Genomic DNA, 17550 nt, shown 5'->3' on the forward strand with positions numbered 1-17550 from the left:
ATACCTGGTTTAGCCAATAAATTGATCAGGTTAAGGCAATATAGGCAGGTAAGAGGTTCACACCGAATTTTAGAAGTTGAAGCTGAAAGTATAGCGTTAAAGAGGTTATGTTCCTACGGAATATTGCGTTATCCAGGTTTGACTGTAGTCGTAAGCTGCAGCGGGTACGGCTAATCCAGACGGCAGCGTTCCAATCGTTTGGGCCAGACATCATTTCGCAGTCGTATCAGCAACCGAAGCAACTCAACTCAGCTGCTTGCATTTCACTGATTATGCACCGTGGAAGCAAAGTTTGATAGTGTGTTTCTTGATCGTGCTCCACAGAGGTCATCTTCTGATCTCAGCCGAGGAGGCCAAGGCGCGGATCCTGCAACGGGCAAGAGGATTGAGTTTCTTCTGACAGGCGACATGCGGCTCGTGATAGTCGTGACCAACCGGAGGCTGAGCCGTGCACATTTCTTCAGGTCCCACGTGGCTCTCTGCCATCGTCATCACGGGCAAGAAGCTCGTGAGTGTGAGCATGAGGTTGAAGACGAACGAGCGAATGGGGTTCGAGCGAAGCTCTTCAGCTCTGCATAGAGCTCAATCTCGGCGTAGGCGAGAGGCATTCTGGAGCATTCACTCCCGCTTACGACTTCTTCTAATGCTGCTCGTACAGATTACGAGTGGGTTCGGTTGACCTCTTTGGAGCCGTCGTGCTCTTTAATGAAGAAGAATCGAAATCAGAGTTCAACGTGTTTCACTCACTTGTAGCCCTAAAAAGATGAGGCATCGGCGGGGCCCATCTGGTGTCTGTGCAGAACTATCAACCCAATAAACGTCCCACGCCTTTACTTCTATGCGGTCCGTCAAGTAATGACAATTAGCTTGAGCCTCTCAATCTGGCAGCCGTCCCATCGAAAGTACGTACGGAGAGGTCAGTCAGTCAGCCCGAACAGTCAAAAAGGAACTTCGGTCCGAACACATGGAGACCACCCCGGGCCGCCTTCGCCGTCGATGACATGTGATGCCGGCGGAATGCGATTGGCACCCCATCGCAATGCTGAAGGCCGCATGGCGCCGAAGCAACCTCGTGAGCGCACGTGAAACGCCTATTTCTTTGAGCCATCTCAGATCTGTCATTGCTTCCTGCAAACTTCGCATGAACGCGAAAGGCTAGCTTGAACCAGGCAATCTTTCGCTCCCAGCCAACCGGACCTGCCGATCATCAACCAGACAAGCGTTCGTATCTAATGTGATTTACCAGGAACGTGCTCCTTCAATGAAAATTGCTTTAAGGATGCCTTTTTGGAGCCTTGTGGTCATGCAGCAAAAGCTCCGCTTGCACTCATCCAGACCATCAGCACGCCAGCGGACGCACCAATGCAAGGCACAACCAGACCCATTTCTCGGGGCTCCATACGATCGTCGCCGATGTTGCCGGTTTAGGTGTCTACACCTAAATGGGTATATGCAAAGCTGGTCATGGAGCAGAGCCCGCCGTGATCTTTCTGCAACATTATCGTTTCGGCCCCAGAGAGAAAAATCTTCAATCCTGTGATGTTCAGGCCCTCATTCCTTCTGTTCGACTAGGTCTGTTCGGCTCAACAGAATCGCCGTCTCAAGCATGTCGCCGTCGCCGAGGCCACAGAATCTGAAGTTACAAGCCGACAGCCGAATTACCGTCAACAGCTCTCAGGTGGTGGGTGGAGAAGGACAATCCGCAATATCGGGAGATTGCCTACTTCAGTCGTCGACGCCGTAGTTCGAACATGCAAGCAGCGCCTCACGGTGCAAAAAGCGAAGCCATGATGAATGGCACCGCCCACTCTTGAAGCCCATGGGAGGGCTCCCGTGCTGGAGTCTGATTTGGAAAAGAGCATGGAAGCTGGGTGCAAGAGCTGCATAATTGCGTGATATGGCACACTGTCACATCAATCAGCCGTCAAGATCATCTCATCATGAGGTCCTTCCACCCATATCTGCCGTCAGCTACCGAATACGACATGCGAATCTTACAGTTGCAGACCACGGGCTGCCAGCAGCCTATAGAACGCCGCCGACTACTTCTCAAGCAACAGCTTCCCAGCGCTGTAAATTCTGCCAGTGATGATACCGACCCACTTCTTTACGGCCTCACCATCGTGATCCTCCAAAGCCTCAACAAGACCAGGGAAGGTAGCGCCAGCATAGCCCGTCCATCGTCCTGGAGCAAAGACGACATGCTTGAACCAAGTGCGGCTGTCCAGGCCCGCGCCATGAAGGAATTGTCGCTCAAGGAACTTGTACTTGGTGTTCAAGCCACGAATAGCCTTGTACAACTTCGATTTGGTCTTGACCGACACGTCGCTGTTCAGCAACTGCTCTAGCTTCTCAGCCTTGGCGTCAAACTCGATGGACACTTCCTGGAAGTAGGAGATGGCTTCTTCGATCTTCTTAAATGGGTCGGCAGGAACATCGGCTGAGAGAGTAGACTCTGCGGCTGCAGATTTGACACTCTCCAAGTACTTCTCCAGACCGTACGCATAATCGGTGGCATTGAACTGGACGATTGGCTCCTCCACCAGCTTGGCAGCTAGCAGCGAGATGATTTTTGCGATCGTGATGTGGTATTCAAAGCCTGGATCTCCATATGTGTCCATCCAGTAGAAGCTGTCGTAGTTGGAGTGGTAATGGTAGATTGGATCCTTGGGTCCAGCACCAAAGCCGACATCGATTGAGCTGATGCCTGCGAAATCTTGGAAGGCAGTGAAGTCGCTGCCAGAGCCCATAGTGCTGATATGGCCACTCCAGAGGTCGCGGACAGTCTGGCCTGGGACGGTCTGGTTAGGCGAAGGAACTTGGCTGGTGACCTCGTAGATGGCCTTGTTCAAGACTGGTGCGGCAGATGTCGTAAAGTGTGGTCCACGAGCACCGACGTCAACGTTGATGTAGGCGATTGTGGAGCCCGAGAGCCATGGCAGGTAATCCTCAACCCACTCAGTGCTGCCAACCAAACCGTATTCCTCACCATCCCACGAGGCAAACACAATCGTGCGGTGAGGCTTCCAGCCTGCCTTGAGCGCCTTTCCAAAGGAGCGAATGACTTCGTTCAGAGCAGCAGAGCCAGAGTTGGGATCGCCAGCACCACCAGCAATCCACGCATCACGATGGTTGCCAACGACGATGACTTCGTCGGAGATCGTGCCGTTGATGACGCCAATGGTATCCCAAAGAGGGGTTGTAACGTACTCTTGCTTGTTGAACAAGTTGACAGTGACCGAATCTGGAGTAGGACCAATGTTGTAGTCAATGCCCTTGTATTGCAGCCCGCCAGTCTGCCAGTCATCTCCGAATGAGGACACATTGGGACCATGGCCATTCAAAGCCTTCAGAAGAGGCAATGCTTCCTTGTACGAGATTGGAACCGATGGGATGTCAGGGATCTTTCCATCAACAGATTGACGAGGAGCGCCGGGCTTCGAGGGGTAGCCGATGGTGGTCGGGTCTCCTGGGGCGAACGCTATGTGCGTTAGTCTTGGGAAGTGCAAGTAGTCTCGTGTCACTTACAGAGATACTGGCAGCTACCTCTTTGGACACTGCTGGGGTTTCTCGCAGGTCCATCAGGGTATGTTTCGTAGCCATTCTCTTCAGTGATCTCTCCATCATCACCTGGATCGCTGTACATGACGACACCAATCGCACCGAGCTCAGAAGCTCGCTTGACCTTCAAGCCTCTGAAGATGCCTCCGTACTTGACGAGAATGATCTTGCCCTTGAGATCAATGCCGGCGTTGACCAGGTCTTCGTAGTCCTTGAACGTGCCGTAATTGGCGTAAACAAGAGAGCCCGTTGCGTTGCCATTGGCAGAGTATCCATGGAACACGGGGATCCTGTCTGGCAAGCTTGTTGTGGGATCCTCGTCCAGAATGTCCTCTTCTAATGTTGCCTTGAACGAGACCTCGCCGTCTTTCAACAGCAACAATCCTGCATCGAGCGGGTAGTTGATGTAGACATCATAAGCCACGACTTCAGCCTGGTGGACTCCAAACTCCGTCCACTTGTCTCTTGTCCACTCCGCCTGGCTCAGGTTCTTGCCAGCAAGATGCGGTCCAGCCGTGTAGTACTTGCTCCATTCTCTTGCTTTCTTTCCATCTGGTGTACTGAGCAGTGTCTTTTTGAGCTCGTCATACGTGATGCCCTCCGACTCTGGCCATGCTGAGTGAGGTATCTCATCCACCAAGCTTTGTGTTGTGTATTCAGTCTCGCGACCTCCAAAGAACCCAGCGCCTCCACCGATAGCGAGGCCGAGGAAGATAAGGGCGATGATCAGGATTGGGACGGTCGTCAGGGCAATCGTACAATACCGGCGAAGCTGTGTTCATTAGCTATTTTATCCCACCGAATGCCTTGTTGAATAATCACCCTCGTATGCGGATACCGTTCACGCTGGTCCGCAACAGGCACGCTCTGGATGAGCGGCGTGTGCTCGCTCGGCATCTTCTCTACGTCGCGCTTTTCCTCCATGTTTGTTAGCAAGTCTCTTTCTCTCTTGCTCTACAAACGTTGGGAAAGAGTTGAACTCACGGATTGCGCGATCGAAGAAGTGCATCGTCCTGGGCCTCCGTTGGCCGATTGATAGGATGCTCTTGGCCGAAGCTAGCTCTGCATGAAGCTCGCAAGAAGGTCAATCGATTGCATCCATGTCATCGCTCCACCCACCTGCCCTTTTGAGTTGGCCGGTCTCGGAGGCACTTCGCCCGAGCCAGAGAATGTGGTCGACATCACTCGATGAAACGAAGGTACTAAGTCAAGAATAGACTGATGATCGAAGATTGCTTGAATTGAAGAGAGAGCTATCTAACAGATACTAGCCTGCTAATATACAGCCTTGTCGTAATAAGACAGTAGTTAAAACAGTAGCAGTAGTAGAGACATGGCTGTATAGCAGTGTGTACACAGAGAGCTTTAGACCCATCCACATAGACGAGCCATTGTTTTGGCAAAAATACAATGTCAAAGGTTCGAAATCTGGCGCTTCGTTCTTACCATTCTTGAATTCGTGTTTGGGAAGCTGATCGACGACATGGATGTAGTGACGCAAACAATTTTGCCGCAATTCGCAATCATAGAGGTTACCCACATGCTGTGTATATGAAGGCTACGTATTCAGACTCCTGTGTGCTCCAAAGCAAGCTCCCCAACTTTGTCAACACCTCGTTCAACTGCGAGCATCGCTGTCCTGTCCAGGCTCGGCAGCGTGAGGCACAAGGTCGACAACCGAAGACTGCGGAGACATCTGGCGTTGCATTTTGAAGACTTCCTTCTCCCTTCCCGCGGCCTTCAAGAACTTGTCGACGTCCCTATCTCTAGCATCGTATCCCTTGAAGCGAAGTTCCGTAGTTTGAGTGGTCCCCACCTGAGCAACGCTCTGCCTGTGGCTGCCGAGCAGACTTGATCCAGCATGGGTGAGGAACCAGAACACAGCAAGTCCGATAATGACATTGTGGATAACTAGTACTACTGCAATCACAACGAAGCCAGTGTGAGCTTGAGGATAAACGACATTGACCCAGAAGACCTGCGTCGTGCCTGCCATGTTCCGGAACCGGGGCATCTGGTCGTAATACGCCATACTCGAGAGCACCGTGATCATCGACGACAGAGTGCGTGCTAGCGAGTAACTCTGGAGCCAGAAAGTCTTGAACAGGATGGCGATGTTGTCATCTGCCATGGTGGTCATTGGATTTTCGTAGTCCACCGCACCGTTGCTCATACGCAGTGTGTCCTCCTGTCCAGGTGTAGCGACGTGCAAGACAGTAGTCCAGTTCCCCTGCATATGGAACGCTGCTAGACGCTGCGGAGAAAAGCTCCGGCTTGCATCGCCAAAGTTCTGAACGAAAGGCATCAAGTTGAACGGAAGGGCATCGTCAGGGTGTGTAATCCAGGAGTCCTTGCCCTCGAGACTCAGAATATTTCGAGACTCAACGGAGTAGTCTGCCTCCAAAGTGGTTCCTAAGCCAAACTGCCAGGAAACGTCCGTTTGATAGAGGGAAATAGGTTCAGAGCGATTCTTTTCGCTGAAGATGTTGACATCGGCTCTAGCCGTATCCCATGCTGCATAACACAACGATACGCTGAAGTTTGCCATGCCAGTGTTAGTCAAAACCTCTGTCCAGATACCATTGTTTCGAAGTCGGGCTGTTTCATCGTCCTTCATGCTGTAGTTCGTGCTACCAGACGCCTGACTCTCATAACTCGTGGCGTTGAACACTAAAAACGCCGTGCCCCACGTGATGAACGTTTCTTGGTGCAGTTCAGTCGCCCACTCATGGAGCTGCGTCATGTTGGTGAGATTTGAGAACTCGCTCACCAAGCCTCCTCCTCGATTACCCCAATAGTAAGTGTCTGGGTCGGAAAGCCAGTCCATCGAATTTTCTTGGAGCTGGCACACCGCGGGAGGTGCCTCATCCTCCATGGCTTCACCAATAACGAAAACGGAGCACTCGAATGGAATGGAGCGAGACGGCGACCATTGACGCTCGGCGAACATCGACGGGGCAAATGTTCCGCTCGTCACAATACGCACCATGTTGCCTGCCATTTGGTAGAGGAAATGCAGGTCGCTCAACTCAGGGCGTTGGCAAGAAACCCTTGAATCCAATACCAATGCCTTCCCTGTGTAGTTACGGATGTTCTCTCTGGACTGTGCGTCTGGAAAGGGCAGCAACGCTCGGACCAGTAAGCCAGTGTCTTCAATTCCCTCCCTCTTTGCAGCGGGGCGAGCGTACTCGGCAAAAGCTGGGTATGTCGGAGGACTCCTCATCCAAGTCGGCTCTCGCGGTTGCAGAGTGTACTGCGGAACTCCATAGTTGTACCATCCGCTCGGTAGGGTCCTGTTGGTTGACGAATTCTGATAGACGTCGACAGTGTCATCCAGGGGATAGTCGAAGTCGTATTGGATTACACTCTGGGTTGGGAGGCCAGGCAACGTCCCTAGTCGTAGATCTGAAAGCAAGATTGTAGAGCAGAACTGTAGCGTGTACGTCGTGAGGCATAGAACGATAACAGTTGTGCCAAGTGTGATTGTGAAAGTCGGAGAACCACAAGAAAGCTATAAAAGCGAAGGCTCCAGCTGTGAACAATGGCGCACAGAGCAGAGCTACAAGCGCGAATCGTCCAAGACGGCGAACAGCGGAGTTGGCGGGCACAGTAGTGCCAGACAAAGCCTGTCCTGCAAGAGGCTCTTCCTGCGAAGTGTTTTCGGCAGCGTGATCATCCTCGTGAGCCGGGTAGTGGGAGACTGCGTTAAAGGCGGACGTGCTAGCATTCGAAATTGACCGAATGGAAGATTGCGGGCGTGACGAAGCGAAAGGCGGCTCGTGTGGACTCCTGATGCTCAGATCGTCAAGTACTATGTACTCCATGTCATTATGAGCACTTGCAGTCGTAGATTGGGATCGTCGACGCTCGGAGTTTGTGTTGTTGCTTGTTTCTGCCATCTTGTTCAGCCACTACAATCAAGATCGATCGGGAGCAGTAGGTGAGCAAATCTGATATAGTCTAGAGCGATCAGCCTCGCCGTAGTATTGTCTCTGTAGCTAGGCTGTAGCAAAGGAGGGCGTCTCAATAATGTCTTCAGCTTTTCGCCGAGATCAACAGCCACGCAAGAAGACGGCGAGGCAAAGGCCATCGCCTGGATTTGCAAAGTAGCACACATGGTAACGTCGCACAGCGTGCGCCTCGTGCTGCTCTTTCACCGGTCCAACTGTACCTCAGCCTGCCAGATTCTCTGGTACCAGCCGCACATCAGTACTCAGAGCAGGGTGCCCTTGTCTCCTTGCCATCACGAGCGAGTACATCGATGTAGTCTGCCGGAGGTAGCAGCTCGGCGTCTTCGTCTGGCTGTGAAACGCAGTCTCCTTCGCGCTTCGTTGAGGCTGTCGAATTCGTATCGTTACTCGACTCAGGTGTACCGCATGATCGTTCCAATATGCGTAGAAAGGAGCAAGTAGGATGTTGTTGTTGCTCGGCAGTGAGCGCGTGCATGCAAGCCAGGCTCGTGGGATCCGCTTTCCCAATTCGCGATGCCGGTCTCGGAGGAAGCTTCCAGGGGTCAATGCCGACTTCACCTCTTCGTGAAAGAGAAATGGAATGTCATTGTACTCATTGAAAGCACATTTGACGTGCACAAGGCGACGCAAAGAGACCAGTGCATCATGTTCATTGAGTACCGCTATGAAAGCTTTGGTTTGTGGCAGCCGACACGGGCTCCGCAAACTTGCTTCAAGGGAAGTCAAATGTCAATGCTAATAATGTTTATCTTCTGGTGATTCTTTTGAACGATGCTGAGAGCCATGCTGATGCAGATATCTCGTATGGAATTCGAAATCAACGTTTGCGCTCGGCACGGCGATTTACTTTTGCTGAGATCGTTCGGGCTTCTCGAATGCCCAAGAACATGCGTGCCAACGGCAACGAAAGCGACGATAAATTCAAAGACCTAGCGCTTCGTGGGGACAGTAGCCTTGACGGTGCTGCCTAGCATCTTGTGGTCAAACTTTTTGGACGACCTAACGGTGACTGCTTTGCTCCTAGATGTTTGGCGAGGACGTTGAACGTGGGCGAGGCGGCCAGAGTCTGGGCGAAGGAGATCAATGTATCTCAAGCGTCTGAGGGTAGTTGTGCGGTGTACGACAGTGCAGGGCCGCGACGCAGTTCAGCGAGACCAAAAATGTACGTCATTTCCCCCAAATGCATTGCAATGAAAGATTCATGCGCCCAGGCCAAGGTTCAAACTCTCGACCTCCTGGTCAAAACATGAAATGTATGTCTATCATAAGGGATATGAATCAACGGACAGAAAGGCAAAAAAATTGAAAGCCACTTTCTTTAACTGTGTCATCCTAGGGGCCAGCTAATCTTCTCTCATTGTTTCAATCGACCAAATGCCCGAAGGCGAAGTAGCAGTTTTGCAAATCACATATCTAGGCTCACATGCTTGCCAGGCCAACGCTGAGAAGCCTCCAGCCAGGCAGGTACGCCGTAGCTCCAAGTGCACGCACTGCTGTTTGCAAGGTAGAAACGACCTTACTTCACAGATGCGCCAACATAGTTCTTACAGTCGCAACAAGCTGCGATCAAGCACACAATCGTCCAGGTAGAGGGATATTCTCATCGACAAGCGCTCAGAGTTAGCGGGTAGCAAAGAACATCACGAGGCCACTGGATCCAGGCCATAACGATGCAGCGATTTTGCAATCAGGACACCATGTACGAGGCGCGACTTGCGCTGACTCTGGCGGCAGAAAAGAGACAGCATAACTATCCGCGACAGTATGGGACACTCTATCACGTCCTGCATGGAGGAAGACTGCTAAAGTCGCATTGACAACGCTGGCCAGATCTTGAGTCGCGTCAACCACTGGACAAAGGTCATTCGCGACACGCGTCGATCTTTCGAACAGTTCAGATCAGCGTGCAGCGGCATTCCTGAGACATACTTTGAACACGTTTCCAACAAGAGACAATACGGCATAACTGCCTGGTCTTGGAAACATCCACGACCTTGGAGGGGCCCTAATATGCATCTACTTAATGACCACCTTCATCCTCAAGAACAACAGCACCACAACATACAACAAGCACTTGACGCCAACGTTCGACATGTCTGACCGCAACACCGCTAAAGACCACAAGATGGCCACGCATAAAACCAAAGCCGAACAGAAGCGCGACATCGACACCGCCGAAAACATCACCCAAGCTCGCTTGCTTGCTCAATTACATTCGCACAACAACGATCCCGAAACGAACAGTCGCCATCAAAACAATGGAGGAGGTGCAAATGTCTCTACAAGATCAACAATAAGAGCGTCGGCTTCGGGAGCGACCGCGCCACAGTCCGGAACCAAGAGACGAGGGCATTCCACTGCACGAGGAGGGAACCAGGTATCGAATCAAGCCGGTAAGAAAAAGGGGTCCGGTGCGAAGACCAAGAACCCGCAAAAGCCAACAACAGAGCCGAGTGACTCTGCAACTGGTGAGGAAGATGGAGAATCTGAGCAGGGTGGTAGTGGAGAGGAGGCAAAAGATGATAGCGACGGACACGAAGACGAAGTTGAGATGACGGAGGATCAGAATCTGTTGGATGAGACAGATCAGATTCGAGAGGCAGCAGGCGATGGTGCTGGAAGCGGAGAGGAAAGCCTCTTGGTTGAGAGGGTTGACGAACAAGCTCCGGTGGAGGAACATCCTCCAGCGAGCGGTTCTACTCAAGACGTTGACTGTGCACAAGACGAAAACAAAAAGGAACATTCTCAAGAGATGGACGACGGCATGGAAGGAATCGATACACGCAACGAACCCGAAGAAAATGGTGTTCGACTACAACTCCAGATCGACAGCGAGCAGCAGGAACAGCAACAACAGACCTTTCCACAGCCGCAGCCTGAACACCCCCTCCAACCGACTACCACCACAACTGCGACCGCCATAGGACAATCGTTGCGCAACATGCAGCCTTTGGCTCTGGCTCCGGTACCAGCAGCGCCGGGAAGTCTTGCCCACAAGGCAAGCAGATCTCAGGAGTGGAAAGCTTGGAGGCACAACAGCGAACAAGAGCGGCAGGACGTGTGGCGGGAGATTTTTGGACGACCCAAGACGCCACCGCCTGGGGTGTGAGGCGCTCAGTTTGGAATCAAGAGACTGAGGAGGTTGGGTTATGGTGTAATAGGAGGGATTCAGGGGTAATTCCACATGTTTGCAGTTCTCAAGGGCAACTTGTTTGTTATTGATGTGTCTTTCCCAGCCTTTGCACACCGCACTGACACAACATTTCCCTCTTCCTCATGTCCTCATTCGATCTACAAATTAACAGTCACACTCTCCGGCCCACCACCCTTCGGCTTCCCTGGCGCCGGCTGACCTCCCATCTTCTTCCCACCCCATCCAGCCTTGCGCTCCGTCGGATAATGAATCTTCTAAAAAACTCATTAGCTCTACTATCCTACTCGTATACAAAAGTAGTTTCTCTCCCATGAACTCACCCACGTCTGACACCCACCCCTCCCAAACCTCCTCTCCCTTCTCCCATTCCCACACATCCCCCTAAACTGCGCCATACAATACTCCTGCGGAACCCACTGCGGCGGGCTACAACTCCCTGTATCCCAAAACCTCACATCATCAGCAAAGCCCTTTCTTCCTCCAACACACCTGTCACCAACGACTCACGTACCACTAATCTGCACACTCCCGCCATCATACGCTCCACCCATCCCTTTGCCCGCGTAGGCGGAGGGCACGACGAGGCCTTGGTTCTGGCAGAATTTTCCTATGGCGTTGAGGATTCCGGGGTTTTTGGTTAGGCTGCAGGGGGTGTCGGCTGTTGTGAGGGAGGCGAGGGGGAGGAGGGGGAGGAGGGTGCTGGGTTTCATGGTTGGGTTGTTGTATGCGGAGGAGGATTTGATTGGTGATTTTTGTAATGCAGAATTTGTGTCGGTGTAGCTGAGAACGATGTTGGAAGTCTTGATAGTAGATGCTTGGATTGCTTGATATTGTTCAGGGTGACAAAGAACATTTTTTCAGGCAAGGTCATCATGCAGGACAGTGAACAAAGGACCGTCTCTCGACTGAGGCCATCACGGAAGAGATCGGATTTTCATAGGATTGCAAGGAAAATGCGAGACCGATCCCATCAGGCCGAGAAAGCCGCGTGACCGAACATCATATCCTCTCCCCATGGCTACCAGCACCACAGGCCAGCCACTCAACTTTGCTCGCTCTCGAGGAATGTCTTCACATACCTCCTTCCCGACCCACTATTTTGCCACTGGAGGACGCTCGCATAAGTCTCCGACCTTCGTTGTGCATAAACATCCGGATTCCAAAACTGCCTTCCACCTTCCCAATGCACGCCAGCTTCAATCCGGCACCGACACTGCCGCAGCTGATGGAACTGCAACGTACGATTCAAGACCCTCATCACAAACTCCAGAAACCCATCCCGCCACATCAAGTCTCGGATCTGCTCATTGCCTACCCAGCCTCGTGAGCCGGGTGGGAGATAGAGATCCATTCCGTTCTGGCGGAAGCGAGACTTGAACTCCCGTTCGATCTCGGTCGTGAGGTGGCGATAGAGGTTGGAGACGATGCATGTCACACCTTCCAACTGGCGCAGGTGAGTGAACATTTCTTTTTCGAAAATTGCAAACTCGGGGAATCGATGCGGCTGGAGATGGGCTGGATCATCGTGTCTTGTAGTCCCGTGTAACATATTCTGCCAGGTCATTGCCAGCGCGAGCGGGCTAATGGTGAGTTGGGAGTTGTTTCGAGATGCGTGATGCTTGTCGAGGTCAGCGCAGGACCGCTCGAAGTTTTCCCATTGAGTAAATCGTTTGTCAATCCAGTATTGGTCCGCGAGCATGCCGAATTTGAGGTGTTCAACAGTCCTTGGGTCTGTGAACAGTTGTGTTTTGCAAGACGGGCACGATGGCACAGAAAAATTTGGAATCAGTGTCTTTGAGTTGAAGGATTGACACCACTCGACCAGACATGACTTCGCCACGAGCTTGTTGCAGCAAGGGAGAGCTGCGGGCGGATGGCTTTTGCTGAAAGACTTCCGGCAGACTTTGCACACTTTGGTGCTCAGCAGACTTGAAGGCCGCTTGGTTTCGGTGATCAAATTGCTGAGGTAGACTTCGTAATCCGGTTGCCGACGAGGCTTCCAGCTTCTGCAGAATCTGTCGAACAGATCAGCAGCGCCTGGAAAGTCCTGAGCCTCCAACATCCAAAGCTTGAACTGGACGTATCGAGCTGAGCGATCGTCCTTCATCGTGATTAGATGCAAGATGTCCTGAAACCACTGGGACTCGCCTTGATGTGCGAAGAATTCATCGTATGGCAAATTGTAATCTTGTGATTCAACATCTTCATATCCGTCTTTGAGGAAGTACGTTGTCTTGCGGCGAACTCGAAACATCAAGCTCAGGTCATTCGGCGTCATGTACAGCACGACTGAAAGCCTTGTCTTGCCGTGGAACTTCGTGACCTCGCGTACATCGGATTGGAGAAATCTGCACAGGTCTCTGCGGTTGGGCTGATCAGATATGGCATTGTATAAGGAGAAGAACTGAGTAGCAGGTGCTCTGTCACGACCGGCGTGAGAGTACACATCGTCGTCGGCGATCAGTGGTAGGGGTTGGTATCGCTGCTGAACATTCAGAGGTCGGTGAAGAACACCTCTCTCGGACGGATCTGTGAGAATCTCGAGTGCTGGATAGTCGATTCGGATTGTATGGTGCAGTTCGAGGGTTGAGACATTTGGGCCCGGCGCTGGATGATTTGAGAATTTGCTATTGTTGCTGTTTATAGACTCAATCGTCCCGGAGGACGAATCTGTGCTGGGCCTCAGTCCAGCTGGCGCCTCCAGAGCTCGATATACGTGTGTCCACAGCCTCTGTCTCTCTTCCTTCGTGAGTCTGTTCATGATTGCGCTATGCGCAAAACTGTGGATCTTGACTGAAAGTTGCCGCATCCGCCATGGCTGGCTGTGGTCCGCACTTTGTTTTGGTGTGGCGACAAAGAAGTCATACCTTGGGTAGAAGAACGCATGGCTGAGGCGATGGACACAAAGAATTCAGGGCAGGGAAAATCGATCAACAAAGCCGGCAGTGGTGCTGAACTGAGAGCGATTCATGCAAAGAAGTCGAGGGCGGTATAGGTCTAGATGGTGCTCGAAATACGTTTTGCGACTGCAATTCGAGATAGTCAGTGGAACCTCAAAGTCCTTCTGGAAGCATCATTGCGTGCCCTCGTCGCCTCATGGACGCGGATATAAATGTGAGCACTGCTTCTGGCGGACTAATTGAATTCCGAAAACAGCATGACTCGATGGTTTCGCGAGTGGATAGTGGCGATGCATTTTCCAGTTGGAGCGGCAGCATGCGCGTGTGTTTGGGATGCTATCCTTTAAGGTGGCACCACCACCAGTACGGAGAGCCATATTCTAAGGGGTCGTGACTGAAATGGCCAAAGACATATATCTCCCATCAAGGTACAGCCTTGTGTAATAGCCTCAATCAAGACGAGTTGCCGCAAGCGCTCCGACCAAGATGCCGCAACTTCCGCCGGCATCCGCAGCTGCTCGTTGTCCCATCGTATCGACGGAACATGTCCTTGGGTCTCCTTGTAGAAAGCATAATATCCATTGTGTCCGTGTAGATGATGTCTTGATGTTATTGTAGAAGAAGTGTCAAGATAGACAAGACGATGGAAGAGGTGAAGTCGGCGTTCGATCGGGCCCGGACGTGTATGCCGTTCTCGAACCCTGCAGCGCATCCCACCGCCAAGAGGAGGATCATGATGCAGTCCTCCAGGATGCTCCTCATTACTAACGCGACAACTGCCCTCATTTCTGGACGAACGTGAGACCAAGTGGCTCTCGATCTCCTGCACCAGACGACCACCAGCGATACACCAAGCTGTCGATGTGGAATACGTAGCGTCGTCCTCCCTTACCGCATATCTGGGACCGCCCTAGGACGAAGACCACATGGCCGACGACAACACCTCTCCCACTTCAGACGCATCGCCAACGGACGGTGTGGGCGCTGAGAACGCCGACCAGGCATCCAGCAATGCGCCCAACTTCCTAGCCCCTTCAGACTTCCTGCCTCGACTCCCTCCTTCGACCGAGACTCCCTCAGGCGCATCGGGCACCTCCGGCAACGAGCCAGAAGATGCGCACATCCAAGATGCCCCAGACGGCCCAACCAAACCGACGGTAGACGCGCATGGACGCACTTTGAACCCAAGATCGTGTGTGACATGTCGCAAGAGGAAAGTCAAGTGCGACAAGCTGCATCCCTGTAGCAACTGTAACCGCGCCCACATCGAATGTGTCTTTCCCGCACCGGGCAGAGCACCACGGAAGTCGAGGAAGGTTGTTGGTGAGGGTCGTGACAAAGAGCTGTTGGAGAGACTCCGAAGGTTGGAAGGTGTGGTTAAGGGCATGGGAGTCGAGGTGCCTGCGAAAGAGAATGGAACACACCAGGACGACTCAGAACAGCGGCGACGATCGACGAGCGGCGGAGAACCAGTGAATGGACAATCGAACACGAATGGCGTCAACGGTAACGGCGACGTGTCCAACAGCGCTGAGCAGGAACATCAGAAAAAGACGAAATGGGTCGAAGCGCACACCAACGGACGCTTTGAGAACAGATTCGGCAGACTTGTAGTCAATGAGGGCAGGTCGCGATACATCAACAACTCCTTCTGGGCAAATCTCAGCAATGAAGTTGAAGATCTGAAGGGTATTCTCAACCAGTCGAGCGATGAAGAGGACAATGCTGGTTCATCCCCTGCCTCGCAAAACCAACTTCCGAGCAATCACCATGGATTCGTGTTTGGCTTCAGCTCACAAAACGTCGACCTCCTAAACCTTCATCCGCTACCGGGACAGATCTGCGAATACTGGAACATCTACAAAGACAGAGTCGATCCGTTATGCAAAGTGCTTCATGTCCCCACCCTCGAGCCGACAGTGCTCAGCGCAGCATCACATTTGTCGAACCTATCCAGGGGCTTTGAGTGCCTTCTCTTTGCGGTATATTACGGCACTGTCACAAGTCTTACACCGCATGATTGTCTCTTGAAACTTGGTGAAGAGAAGCCTATTCTACTCACGCGGTATCGATTTGCCGTCGAGCAAGCTCTGGCAAGAGCGAATTTTCTAACGACAGAGGAGATCGTCGTACTTCAGTCCTTCGTAATATTCCTGATCTGTCTCCGGCGGAATAGCGATGCCCGTGTTATCTGGACTCTTACTGGTCTTGTCGTACGGATAGCTCAGACCATCGGAATCCACAGAGATGGCTCGCACTTTGGTCTGGCGCCTTTCGAAGTTGAGATGAGAAGACGACTTTGGTGGCAGGTCTGCATACTGGACACGCGAGCAAGCGAGGACCACGGCTGCGATCCCACTATAGTCGAGCAGTCGTTCGACACGAAGATGCCGCTCAACATCAACGATGTCGACATGACACCGCAAATGAAGGAGTACCCGCCAGAGAGACAGGGATGCACAGACATGTCTTTCTGCTTGTTGAGGTTCGAGGTTGCAAATACGTTCCGACGCATTAATTACATACCACCAGGACCGCCGAAAGCCTGCACTCAGTACTTCTCGGCGGTGACACTGGAAGACAAGGAAAGGTGGATAACAGAGTGCCATCAGAGGCTGGAGGATCGCTACCTGAAGCACTGCGATATGAGTGTACCGCTGTTCTGGGTGACGGCAACCGTCGCACGGTTGATGATGAGCAAAATGTGGCTAATGGTGTACCACCCTTTCCAGCGAGCCGATGGCGGCGCCAGCTTGTCTGACGAGACGAAAGAGAAGCTTTTCATTACCAGCTTGGAGAACATGGAATACAGCATCCTGCTGGAGACGGAGGCGAGGACTATGAAGTGGGGATGGCTGTTCAAGACGTACATGCAATGGCATGCTCTGGCTTTCACCCTGTCCGAGCTATGCCATCGGACCACAGGCGACCTTGTGGAGCGAGCTTGGATTGCAGTTGAGAAGACCAGGGACGGTCGGTGGGGCGATCCGAACAACGCTGAGTATGAGGGACGGTCAGGTCATTTGTGGCGTCCGCTCAAGAAGCTGTACAAGAAGGCCAAAGAGGCTCGGCAAAGAGGTTTGCAAGAAGAGCAGGTGAGTAAGGCCATGTTGCCTAACCCACCGACAAGAACCTACAGCCCCAACGAAAATCCCATGTTCGGGAATCCCCACAGACCACGAATGACACGAGCACCACTGAGCTCAGCCCAGTTACTACGCTTCACAGAGGGACCTAGCTATGGGAAGGCGCCATTGGACAAGCACGAGCTTCTACGTTCGCCGAAATTGTCTGAAGCAGGGACCGATGATCCAATGGAGACAGCTGGACTCAGTTCAGACATCCTTCAAGGACCACCAGCACAGAACAATGGTCATACTCTCGGCTCGGGTATGCATGGTATGCAGTTCTCAATGCCTGGAAATATTGCTGCGCCTCGTCCCCAACCTCTACAACCCGCGCCAGGCTTTGGACAGAACTTCCTCAGCGGCACGGACATCGACTTTGGCGACACCCCCGATCTGCTCAATCACCAGAACACAACTATGGCCAACGATGGATCTATGCGCATCAACTCCATCGACTCGCTGGACAACGACGTTAGCAACATCATGGACACATCGGGCGATCTAAATTGGGAGAGCTGGGATCAGCTTGTGCGGCAATTTGGTATGGACGTTGACTCTGGCGCGATCAACATGGGCACGACCACGAACTGGGATGGCCAAAATTTTGAAATGGGGAACAATACAAGCGCACAAAATTTACGGATGGGGATGGGAATGGGTATGAACGACTGGTTTTGAGGCATGCAGTGATTTGCGACGGCAGTTCTGAGAGACAAGGAGTTGGATTGAGCGTTTGTGGATGATATACCACCTTATGTTGATATTACGATGCGATGAATTGAGACAGAAGGAATGAGGATATATGCTACTCTTCTCTATGCATATATCAATCTGAA

At 52.2% G+C, this 17550-nt stretch overlaps 6 protein-coding genes across 6 annotated transcripts; 2 read left to right on the plus strand and 4 right to left on the minus strand.

The window, feature by feature from the left end:
• Window positions 1–2042: 2042 nt before the first annotated feature.
• M409DRAFT_51719 (uncharacterized protein) lies at window positions 2043–4485 on the minus strand (the record flags this gene model as incomplete). The annotated part of the gene is made up of 3 exons (XM_033811883.1): window positions 2043–3481; window positions 3529–4333; window positions 4384–4485. The coding sequence occupies 3 exons, from the start codon at window positions 4483–4485 to the stop codon at window positions 2043–2045; spliced, it is 2346 nt and encodes a 781-aa protein (XP_033670817.1).
• Window positions 4486–5179: 694 nt separating this feature from the next.
• On the minus strand, window positions 5180–7460 carry M409DRAFT_19547 (uncharacterized protein; the record flags this gene model as incomplete). Its single annotated transcript, XM_033804990.1, has 2 exons — window positions 5180–6966; window positions 7022–7460. 2 exons carry the CDS (start codon window positions 7458–7460, stop codon window positions 5180–5182), a joined length of 2226 nt encoding a protein of 741 aa, XP_033670818.1.
• Window positions 7461–9555: 2095 nt separating this feature from the next.
• Window positions 9556–10641, plus strand: M409DRAFT_51721 (uncharacterized protein; the record flags this gene model as incomplete). Its single annotated transcript, XM_033811884.1, has 1 exon — window positions 9556–10641. One exon carries the CDS (start codon window positions 9556–9558, stop codon window positions 10639–10641), a length of 1086 nt encoding a protein of 361 aa, XP_033670819.1.
• Window positions 10642–10823: 182 nt separating this feature from the next.
• Window positions 10824–11396, minus strand: M409DRAFT_51722 (uncharacterized protein; the record flags this gene model as incomplete). Its single annotated transcript, XM_033811885.1, has 3 exons — window positions 10824–10940; window positions 11007–11112; window positions 11194–11396. 3 exons carry the CDS (start codon window positions 11394–11396, stop codon window positions 10824–10826), a joined length of 426 nt encoding a protein of 141 aa, XP_033670820.1.
• Window positions 11397–11685: 289 nt separating this feature from the next.
• On the minus strand, window positions 11686–13572 carry M409DRAFT_51723 (uncharacterized protein; the record flags this gene model as incomplete). Its single annotated transcript, XM_033811886.1, has 3 exons — window positions 11686–11704; window positions 11766–13293; window positions 13554–13572. The coding sequence occupies 3 exons, from the start codon at window positions 13570–13572 to the stop codon at window positions 11686–11688; spliced, it is 1566 nt and encodes a 521-aa protein (XP_033670821.1).
• A 940-nt stretch (window positions 13573–14512) lies between these two features.
• On the plus strand, window positions 14513–17392 carry M409DRAFT_19550 (uncharacterized protein; the record flags this gene model as incomplete). Its single annotated transcript, XM_033804991.1, has 1 exon — window positions 14513–17392. One exon carries the CDS (start codon window positions 14513–14515, stop codon window positions 17390–17392), a length of 2880 nt encoding a protein of 959 aa, XP_033670822.1.
• Between the last annotated feature and the right edge of the window lie 158 nt (window positions 17393–17550).

This window comes from Zasmidium cellare (assembly GCF_010093935.1).
Source record: "Zasmidium cellare ATCC 36951 unplaced genomic scaffold M409scaffold_8, whole genome shotgun sequence".
Lineage (NCBI taxonomy): Eukaryota > Fungi > Ascomycota > Dothideomycetes > Mycosphaerellales > Mycosphaerellaceae > Zasmidium > Zasmidium cellare.